This window comes from Cryptotermes secundus, unplaced genomic scaffold, assembly GCF_002891405.2.
Source record: "Cryptotermes secundus unplaced genomic scaffold, Csec_1.0 scaffold745, whole genome shotgun sequence".
NCBI lineage: Eukaryota > Metazoa > Arthropoda > Insecta > Blattodea > Kalotermitidae > Cryptotermes > Cryptotermes secundus.
In genome coordinates this window covers 265,643-277,483 of record NW_019719369.1, presented here as the reverse complement: position 1 = coordinate 277,483, position 11,841 = coordinate 265,643, and the positions used below count along the sequence as shown (strand labels likewise).

Here is an 11,841-nt window from a genome sequence, read left to right as displayed (position 1 = left end):
TATCGTCTCAGGGGGTGACCACAGTGTTCTGCCTTAAATTGTGGCGTTTTTCTCAGAACTGGGCCTTTGTACTGTGCGAAATCAATGGATAATGCGAGAATAAATTACTGGACAACCCTATTCTAAGAATTTCAGTTGAGTGTGTCAATGTGGCCAGCTCAGGGTAATATGATATCATATACAACAGTAAACATCACGTCTCTTCTGTTTATATCTTCAAAGCAAAGAAAACACGCTTTCATAACAGTACAGCTAGAAACCGCTCGCCAGAACCACAGGAACTTTGCTGCAAGACAGGCATATGTAACGATGACTTGGCACAGATAAAGTCGTGTCTTATTTATACTCTGTTCTACTGACAACAGGCCAGCGAAAAATCTAACAATCTACAGCAAAACCATCAATTATTATGGGCGTTATAACATAGGTGTGCAGCTGAACGAAACATACACGTCGAACCCCCCCAGACGATTTAAATCCCTGACGAAACATACACGACGAACCACGGCAACGGGTTAAGGTGAGTGGTCAGCTTCATCCCTGGGGAAAGAGCCCCCTATACCCATTGTATAAGAGGCTGGGTGAACCCCAGAGCCGGTCTGGATGATGTAGAGAAGAGAAAATTCTTGACCTTACCAGGACTCAAACTCCGACCCATTTACCGTCCAGCCCATAGCCAGTCACTATACCAACTGCACTATTCCAGCTCTTAGGTAAAACTGCAGCATGGGGAGTAAATATGTTAATATACAGTATGCACCAAAAATATCAATACTGAAATTAAAAGATGTCCTGTTGATACCACTGTCTATTCATGTGGCCCCTTGCATGACAGAACCTTCCCAAATCCTGAAGAAATGGTCTGATCACCATGTCCCTGTAGCGTTCTTGGGTGATGGTAAGAGCATTGCCTTCCTCATCCTCAATGAAATAGGGGCCTAATATACCATGTGCTGAGATGGCACACCATATTGTCACACGTGTACTATGTAGCGGTTTCTGGACAATAACATCTGGCCACTCAAAACCAAGGAAGCGAGTTGTCTGGTGACCACTTCTGTATGAGTGGAAATAATACTCAACTATGAATACTTTTTCCTCCGTAGAGGGACCCATTTCCAACAACTGCACAACATAACTTCCTTTTCACTACTGGGAACACGTGCAGCTGGAGCTATTCTCCATCGACAAATGCACATGCGCATTCAAGATGTGCGAGTTTCAGTACTGCATATTTTGGGGCATACTGTACCTTTAGTCTATGTACTTTATGAAGTTCTCAGGTTCTACTAAAGGGAGCTTCCATCTTACCTGCAAACAGGTACACATGGCAGCTTCAGCATTTTGGGACAGAAGTTAATACAATTATGTCACAACAAGCAGGCTGGAGTCAGACTGAGATATGCATGCTGTCTACAGACAGCTGGCAGAACTGTTCACTTATCTGTAAACTAGCTGCTGTGTTGGATCTCAGGAGAGAGTGTGTTGCATAGAGGTTTCAGAGGGAGGAAAATGGAGCAGACAAATATCAAATATAGGATTTGAGGTTCTCACAGCAGTGGCTATAAAGAGTTCTATCTACTAGGGTATAATGCTGTGTAGTTCACTGAAAGTCAACTGACATTTTTGAGTAAAATATTGACTCCATCTTCAGGGTCAAAGAATAAGCCAAACAAGACACCAGTGTAAATACATGTGGAAAGTAGAGCGGGTTTCTTATTCTTTGACTCTTAAGATAGAAGCGACATGTTCCTCCAAAACCTCAACTGACTTTCAACAGACTACATGGTGTTATATCCCAGAAGACAGAACTCTTCAAATATCAGATTGGTCCAGCAACTGGGCATGTCAGTGATGAGAAATTTGCTCATGTTTCAAACAGTGTATATGTATGGCAGCTGAGGTATCTGAGCGGTACCAGAGCTTCAGGGATGGCTGTGACTCATTAAAAAACAATGTGTACAGTGAACAGCCTGCAGCATCAAGGAACATTGTATGGCACATGCAGATGTTTGTGTGCTTTTGATTGTCATCAGACAACAGAGATAATTGCAGAAAACTTGTTAATTTTAGTTGTTGGTTGTCACAGGACCCTCAGATAAACATAAAGAACAACATGTCTGCCAACATATAGTAAACGTAATGTAAATTTGTCCCTGTGTTTAATAAATTAAGCACTACACCAAGAAGACATTTGGCAAAGAGGAGGAATAGCTCCACCATTCTTGAGTTCGGCACTAGATGGAAGTGAGTGGTCAGCTCCACACCTCAGCGGCTCTACCATGGGGAAAACGCCCCCAGTAACCATTGTAAAGGGGATAGGGCGGTCCTCAGAGCTGGTCTCGATGCTGTGGAGTAGAGAAAAATTTCTTGCATGTGCTGAGAATTGAAACCCGGACATCCAGCCCATCTCTATAGCAACTGAGCTATCTCAGCCCTTCTGCCAACATGTAGCATAAAAAATTATGATGCAGAAGCAATGCAATGACCACTTGAAGATCAATAATAAGCTCATAAAAACAAAGTCTGGATTTTCTCCAAAAGATTACTGCAAGTGACAAAACCTAGCATTTCCTGTACTGTCAACAACATTATTGATGATCTTCTGTGTGGAACTCACTGTCATTGCCGAGAGCCATAATAACTGGCAGAACAACTTGAAAGGAAAGGTAATATTAGAAGTCTTCCATAAGCGGCAGGTCATCATGTGCCATACGTTTACTTTAAGGGTATTAGAGCTGATCACAGTGGCTGTGGGGCCTAAGGCATGAAATATCTTCACCTGCTCAAATGCTGGGATCATGGATTCAAATCCCACTCAAGGCATGGATGTTTGCATTTATTCTGTGCTTGTGTTGTCCTGTGCAGATAGTGGCCTTGTGTCAGGCTGATCCCCTGTCCAAGGAGTCCTACTATCTGTCTAAGATTAAGAAACAGAAGTGAAACAAAGCATTTCATGAATGCACTATGCTCCAACTAGGAGCAACAAGAATATAGAGACAGACACACACAGACAGAGTAAATAATGAGGTGCTCTCAAGTGCAGGGTAAATAATTTGTCTGGAGTGATCTGATTTGTGGCTGGCCATGACTTGGAACTCCTGAACAGTGATCGAGCACTGTGTGTGCAGTAGCAACTCATGGTACAAGTACTCCTTGAGCTATGTGATGGGTGTGTTCCATAGAAAAGATGCAGAGGGTGAAATCGCATAAATCGAAACTGAACTACAACTAATTTTTTCTCTTCTCATCTCTCACTCTCTCTCCACAACCCACAAAATACTCTTATACCTCTCTTGATTGGCCTGCAAGGAATTCACACTAAAGCTGAAAGATCGGCTGTCACTTGAAGGATGCAATTGGTATTCAACTGACTTCAAAGACTGCACTGCAGGAAGTCATATACAGAGGGGTCCAAAAAAATGTACTCACTCTTTGATAGTCAATATCTTTGGAACAAAATGACATGTAGTTACAATTCTTGTGTGGAGAGAGACAGAGTCATTGTATGTGTTCAAAGTGACCACCATCAGCGGCTAAACAGCGTCGATGCCGCTGAACTACTGAGCGAACTACGGCTGTCAGTGTGTCCAGTGTGATGGCTGCACACGATGCTTCGATGGTTTCTCGTAGCGCATTCAGTGTAGCTGGCTTTTGTCGATAAACTTCATCCTTCAAGGTTCCCCAAAGGTAGAAGTCGAGAGGTGTTAGGGCTGGAGACAGTGGTGGGTACTCAATAGCACTTCTTTGATCTATCCATCGTCCCGATAGTGTCATCCAAGTACGCCCTGACATCTCGATTGTAGTGAGGTGGAGCACCATCTTGTAGGTAAAATCTCTCATCTCCAAACATCTCTTGAATAGCAGGGAAAATCGATGTCTGAAGCATATCGAGATACACCTGACCAGTTACGGTACCTTCAAAGAAGAAAGGACCAATCAAACTACACGATGACAGACCACACCATACATTAACACCCAGTAGATTCACTTCCTTGCCCACATGAATGGCTTCAAAGTTATCCTGAATATGGGCAACTGTTCGATGTGTTGGTGGCTGAGTTCCAAACTCATTCTGCCATTGTTTTTGTACCTATTTAATGTTTTCGTACTTCCAGTACCACTTCAATACAGCCTTGCGTTGCTCAAAGAACAACCTCTCAGCCACTGTTGTTGCTGTCTTCTACTTGCAGCATGCACGCGGCATGACACTCATGTGACTCATGTGACCTTCGCCATCGGTTGAGAAAACATTACACTACACTATCGCGCAAGAATTGTAACTACATGTCATTTGGTTCCAAAGATATTGACTAACAAAGAGTGAGTACATTTTGGACACCCCTGTATAACTTTTTTCAAGAAATGTTCTGGCAAGCTGCAAACGTATTAACAGAAATGTGCAACAGCTGAGCATAATGTTTTAATGATGACTGCATCTGAAGGCTTCTATGTGCCATAAACGGCTACTGTCCCAGGACATTTTGCAGCTACCATGTATGTCCATATATCTACAAGAATCTCTAATAATTATGAAATCTTAAATCTCTCCTTTAAACTATGAACATTTCTCACTTCTGAACAAAAACATTTGTTCAGAAATTATGCACAATTAGTGCTCTGACACCAAAATGTGTGAAATTGGCTTTAAGGATTTTCTGAATACTGACTTCATATTTGGAACTGGTGACAATTTCCTCTTCATTCCTTGACCACCCAATGACTGGTGTAGGATAACCTTTAGCACTGCATTTCAGTTGAACAGTGTCTCCCACTCTGGCCAGTACACTACCTTCCACAGCAACCATGGCTGGAGCTTCAATATACTTGCCCACAGAGACACCAGTATCTGGAACCAGGTTTAAATACAGCGAGACAAACATTTCAAAATATTACTGTGATGTATGTCAGGTTTCTCTGGTTAGTTAATTGTATTTACGCTGACAATCTAGTCACGCTTTCTGTGACACATTATCAGAGAGCAAATATATATGAAAATGCATTTCAGTACCATTCATCTGCAATTTGTAAGAACACATGTAAGTGAGCTAAACATTATAAAGGAATTTTGTGCACTTGAAATATGAGCAGTGGACCATGAGTAAGGTAACCTTTGCTGAACAGAGTGGTGGTAGAACCCAGAACTTGCTTTCCATTCTCCTAGATCTCCACCATTTTGATTTTTTCCCCCACAATCTCCTCCAGTCTGGCATGCAAAATTTCAAGATGTTTATTCTGTATGACATCTTGAGATATCCATAATGTTCAATATTCATAGTTTGGGCTTTTGTGTTACAACACAGATTCTCAGTTCTGCAAGAGGCAGGGACTTTTATCAGCAGATGGGTAACTGTCAGATTCTCAAAAAGGACTCTGATCCATGAAATTAGTCAGTCATATTTTTGTCTTTTAGTGTTGACAATGAAAGAAATATGTCCCTGTTACACAATTTTATGTTACATTGGTAACTGTTTAAAGCAGAATGAAATTACATTACAGTGCTTACCCACTTCATAATCATTTTCAGCCACACACTGATATTCTCCTGCATAAGAGGGGTCAGCATATTCCAGGAACAAGGTCAAACCACTTTCCTCTTCAGTCAGTCTTAGGTTTCTTCCGTCTCCCTACAAAGTCAGACAACAATGATTATGAGAATTGGAACATCATCTTTTATCAAATCTGACACAAAGTATTAAAAACTTGGGCAATGATACTAAAAAGTTTAAATCAGAGTTAAAGAATTATCTACATGCTCATTCCTTCTACTCTTTAGATGAATACTTCAATGTAAATAGAGAATGATGTAAAATTAAGTTATATTAATTTTTAAGCTAAAATTGCCTGTACTTATGTATGTAACCTTTTGACTTGTTCTGTATCCAAAGGTACTAACCTGCTTAGAATTTATAGAATGTAAATAAATTCAATTCAATTCAATATGTTCTTATGGGTATAATCAACCTCTGAAGTGTGGGCTTTTAAATTGGTGAGAGCTTGCTGTGGCCTGAATTTAAATGGCCGTAAGTCTTTAAAGTTGCAGACTTTCAGAAAAACTACATATTTTCCGTTCTATGCAATATAGAAATATGAACTAAAAACAGCCTGAAAAACTATAAAATTTTCTACATATACACAGAAGAGCAATTTTTACAAATGAAAATATACTGTGATTATTTTGTCATGAAATGCAAAATATCATCTTTATCATAGTATATATTATGAAATTCTAAAGGACTTACCCGTAGTTCATTCTTGAAACTTCAGACATATTGATTTTGTACAAAATAATAACACTATAATCCTTTGTTCAGACTGTACGTGAGTATGAANATACTATAGTTCTAGTGTTGGCCATATTTATCTAGTGATATATATTGTTCATAAGTTGGTACCACACCCACTGCTACTTTCTTTTTGTGTGTACCTTTGGTATCTTGTAATGTTCAGTCAGTCTCTAGTAAACGTTAGATTTGGACGAATGCGTTTCATTTCTTATCCGTTTTTACCTCGATGATCCAATGTGATTTCACAAAGGAAACAACAGGTTATGGGCCCAGAGTCTTCAAGCACTGCGCCGGACATCGATAAAACGGATTGGAGACTCAGAAGACGAGTGAAGACAATAGGATAAGTGAAGGTACGGACCTAAACGGCAAAGACGGCCATTTCTCGGTCCCACGTGCTGCATGGAATTTTGAAGAAAGGAAGTAAATAAGATGATATAAGAAGACAATATAATATTTCAAGATGTCAGAAGAAGTTTACCGAAGACGCATAGAACCTTTAAATGACGATAACTACACAATCTGGAAACATCGCGTAACGCTAACCCTAAGAAAGAGGAAGCAATGGGAAGCCGTGGAGCCCGGATATGATGGAGTAGAAGAGGATTGGACACCAGGTCAGATTCAAACAAATCTTGAAGCACTTAACTTTATTACCGAGAATATAGAAGATAAATATGTACCGTCGATAGCACATCTGACTACAGCTGCAGAAGTTTGGCAGAAGCTGAAAAGGCGAAACTGTGAGTACACATGGGTCCATATTGCCTTGATGATTGAAGAATTAGCTTTGACCAAAAAGACTGACGAAATAAGCATGAATGAGTACCTAACGAGGAAACAAAATTTAATTTTGAAGTTGAAGAATGCTAATGTACCGTTTAGTGAAGGAGCACATATTGGTTTTATTTTCAGCGGGTTACCCAAACAATATGAAAATCTCATGTTATCCTTTTCAAGTAAAGAGGACAAAACATCCTTAGAAGAGGTAATTAGCAAATTATACCTGACAGAAAAACAAGATAAAATTCACAGAGATTTTGAGAACAACGAAGAAGAAAAAGCCTTTTTACTTAGAAGAGAATCTAGGTACCAGAAGAATAATAATTATTACCCAAAACGTGATGGAAAATTCAAAAACCAAAGTAAAGGGATCAATTGTGACCAAAATGTAAAGAAGAATGTAATTTGTTTTGCATGCAATCAAGCTGGACATATTGCTAAATTGTGTCCAAAGTTTAATGTCCTAAAGAATAATGGGGGAACCGCCAAAATAGCAGAAGTTCAAAAGGAGAATGAAGAAGAAGAAGAAATAGCTGTAGTAGCGGAGGAACACATTGAAACAACAGAGGAATTTGTCATGACAGCCCATGCGGGAAGTAGGTCCGAGGAGTTCAGGGATCTGTGGATTCTTGATTCGGGAGCATCCCACCACATGACGCCCTACAAGGATATATTCGACAACTTAAATGAGGGTGTAAGAGGAAACGTCATGTTGGCGAAAAGGAAGACGAGTACTCCTTTGCTGGGTAAAGGGAGTGTAGCCTTAAAGGTAACAAATGAATATGGAGGCAAGAAGTTAAGATTAAATAATTGTTCATATGTACCTGGTTTGGATTGTAACTTGTTGTCAATGAGACAATTAGATAGGTTGGGTTGTGAAGCACATATAAAGAATGGGATAATAACAGTCTCAAAGGATGGAGTTGTCATTTTTGTAGCCAGGGGAAAGGGAGATCAATTATACCATCTTCAGTGTGAATATTATACAGTGTCAGGCAAGAGTTTGATGTGTAGTATAAGTAGTAAGATGGAAATAGAAAAGAGAATGAATCTTATGAAGGCCAAGGCCCTGAAGTGTGAAGCCATATGGCATCAGAGATTTGGACATATGAAAACCCTACCAAAGTTTTGTGGTGTAGATGAGTGTCAATTAAATTGTGATGTATGCATCACAGGAAAGTTACACAGAAAGAAATTTTGTAAGAATTCCAAAAGTGCAGAGAATGTTTTGGAGGTGATACATTCAGATGTATGTGGAAAAATTACACCACAAAGCTTGGGTGGGAAACAGTATTTTGTAACCTTTTTAGACGATAACTCAAGATTCTCAACTGTTGAAGTTTTAACAAACAAGTGTGATGTATTACCAGCCTTTCAAAGATATGTAGAGAAAGTTGAAGTGTTACAAGAGAGACGAATTAAATTTTTACAATCAGACAATGGGGGAGAATATTGCAGTGCAGCATTTAATGAATACTTGGATCAGAAAGGAATAGGCAGAAGGTTAAGTGTAGCTAGAACCCCACAACAAAATGGACGCTCTGAGAGGTTGAATAGAACTTTGCTATGCATTGTTCGTTGCATATTAGAGAATGCAGGATTGCCGAAGTCTTTCTGGGGAGAGGCGGTACTCACCGCAAGTAATATTAGAAATTGTTGCCCATCTAAAGCAATCCAAGGAAGAATTCCCATTGAAGTCTGGTCTAAGAAGGCATTTACTATAGATATGGCCAGAGAAATGAAAGTTTTTGGCTGCAGGGCTTGGGATCTGAATTTAAATGTCAAGGATAAACTTGACAGCAGAGCAGTTGAATGTATTTACCTTGGTAGTGCTAGGGACGCTAAAGGGTATAGACTCTATAGTGTAAATGAGAAGAAGATTCGCATATCCAGAGATGCTAGGTTTGAAGAAAGTGTTTTTCCTTATAAGACTATTATTCGAAAGACTGTGATTCAGACTAAGAGTGAAACACCCATTTATGTATATGATTCAGACTGTACTGATACAGAAGACAATGTGGGTGGGTCACATCCCAGTGTAGATGAGAATGATGATAAACCTAGTATAGTAGGTAATGACATAAATGTGGATAATTTGGAAAATGTACCCCAAGAAAATGTACAACCCCGTAGAACCACGAGAACTATTAAGCAGAAAGTTGTATGTGAATGTTGTGCTAAAGTAGATTGTGGTGAAATTACATTGGCAGAACCTAAATCTGTAGGGGAGGCGCTTAGTAGAATTGATAGAGATCACTGGATTGGAGCAATGAAATTAGAGATAGAGAACTTGAAGAAAAATCAAACTTGGGAAGTTGTGAGAAAACCAAAGAATGTTAATGTTATAGGTTCCCGGTGGGTATTTAGCCTGAGAAAGAAAGATGATGGCACTTTTAAGTATAAAGCCAGGTTAGTAGCCCAAGGTTTCCATCAAGTTTATGGTATAGATTTCTGGGATAGCTATAGCCCAGTAATGCGACGAGCGTCCTTTAGGATCCTAATGGCTTTGTCTGTTGATAGAGGATGGGAGGTTGATCATGTCGACGTTGTAGGTGCATATTTAAATAGTACTCTGAAAGAAATTGTATACATGCGCCAACCCGAACTGTTTGAAGAGGGTAATGCTGATGATGTATGTTTACTTTTGAAAAGCATATATGGATTACATCAATCTGGGAAGGACTGGAATGATACTATTACTTTCATCTTTGTCAGTTTCGGATTGAAACAGTGTACTAAAGATCCATGTGTTTTCTTTAATGACAGGATTATTGTGGCTATTTATGTCGATGATATGATTATTTGTGGAACTAGAAAGGATGTGAATGACTGCAAAAGACAACTTTCTCAAAGGTTAAACGTTAAAGATTTGGGACCTGTGTCAAATTTTTTAGGTATTAATGTGGATAGACCCAATGGATATGTAATTAAAATACATCAAGAAAATTATGTGAATGAAACACTGAAAACTTTTGGTATGCTTGATTGTAAAGGATGTGTAACTCCAAGGGACCCAAACTATAACAATTTTCTCGATGGTGACAAGCCCTTTGATGAGATTCAGTACAAGGCAGCAGTAGGTAGGTTGCAGTACATTGCCACTTGTACTAGACCAGATATTGTTTTTTCAACAAATCAAGTCAGCAAGTTTTGCCATTGTCCGACCAAAGGGAGATGGCTGGAGGTGATGAGAATTATGAGATACTTGAAACATACAATTAAATACCGGCTGACCTATGAAAAATCTGAAATTGACCCAGTAATTTATTCTGATTCTGATTTTGCTAACGATGTACATGACAGTAAATCCGTGGCGGGTTATGTTATCATGATGTCAAAGGGAGCTGTGTCTTGGAAGTCCAAGAAACAAGACATTGTAGCCACATCTACCAACGAAGCTGAGTATATAGCATTATATGAGTGTAGCAAGGAAGTTATTTGGATGAGAGAGTTTCTGTCAGAAATTAATGTAGCAGTATCTACTCCTAGTATAATCTTTGGAGACAATTTACAGGCAAATGATATGTGCACAAAGAATAAGATTACTGAACGCAACAAGCATTTTAGAATGCGGCAACATAAGATTAGAGAATATGTTAATGATGGAGATATTAGTATCCAGTATGTAGATTCAAGCACTAATTGTGCTGATATGCTGACTAAAGCTACTAATGGTCCAAAGATAAATGAGCTGTCTTTAAAGATAGGTTTGAAATTCGGTGTGGAATTGTAAACTTGTTTTACTTTTGGTTATTGTAATTATAGATTTTGACTGTAAAATATGTCCAACAAGGGGAGGTGTTGTAATACTATAGTTCTAGTGTTGGCCATATTTATCTGGTGATATATATTGTTCATAAGTTGGTACCACACCCACTGCTACTTTCTTTCTGTGTGTACCTTTGGTATCTTGTAATGTTCATTCAGTCTCCAGTAAACGTTAGATTTGGACGAATGCGTTTCATTTCTTATCCGTTTTTACCTCGATGATCCAGTGTGATTTCACAAAGGAAACAACATGAACTGCATCACTTCACAGTTTATGATTCAGTGCTCACACTCTGACGTGCAGTCGACACACACACCAACATCGCACTTTTTACAATAGAAGAGGGCGCTCCTGGTTTTCTTGATTAGCAAACACAACATCTTTGTTTCCCTTTGGATGGCCAATGTTGTGAATGTTTCACCTCTGGTCAACTCAGTTGGGCCCCAGGTGAACTTGCCCCCCCCCCCCCGGAAACGCCACTGACTGGGTCTCCCCCAAGAAACAGTACTGACAGTGATATTCGCCTCATGTGACTGTACAATCAAATCTCACACTAAGATTTCACGGAATTCTTTGTGTCATTTTTTCACCACATGACTTGCACAATAAATAGGCATTGAGAATATTCATGTCTAGAAGATGGAAAAACAATTTCTTTGTCGATTTCCATGTCCTCCGGGCAATTCCATAACTGAAGAAAGCAGTCTTCTGGGATTTGGCACCGTGTATATGTGGTGTTAACCGACGTTTCGGAGGAAAGTATCGCCTCCATCTTCAGGATAGAAGAAAAAAAAATATATATAAGAATCTGCAAGCAAAGAGACCGTGAGAACCGGTAAAAGCAGACTGGAAAAATACACAGCTATGTGAGAGCAGTGAGGGAGAAGGGGGAAGGGCAAGTATACAAGTGAAAGCAGTAGTGTGGGAGGGGTTGGGAAGGGAGCTAGGACAAGCGTGGTTTTTGTGTAGGGGAGAGAAAAGGCGAGGTTGAAGGCTGGGCAC

At 39.5% G+C, this 11,841-nt stretch overlaps 1 protein-coding gene across 1 annotated transcript in view; it reads right to left on the bottom strand.

Moving 5' to 3' along the window:
* The window catches only part of LOC111865215 (hemicentin-1), a gene marked incomplete at its 3' end in the record, with an annotated part of 72,062 nt that overhangs the window by 11,469 nt on the left and 48,752 nt on the right, over nucleotides 1–11,841 (bottom strand). The window contains exons 12-13 of the mRNA XM_023853078.2: nucleotides 5,507–5,627; nucleotides 4,671–4,849 (exon numbers count right to left, since the gene is read on the bottom strand). Coding sequence (XP_023708846.1) covers nucleotides 4,671–4,849; nucleotides 5,507–5,627 — 300 coding nt within the window. The remainder of the gene's footprint in view (nucleotides 1–4,670; nucleotides 4,850–5,506; nucleotides 5,628–11,841) is intronic.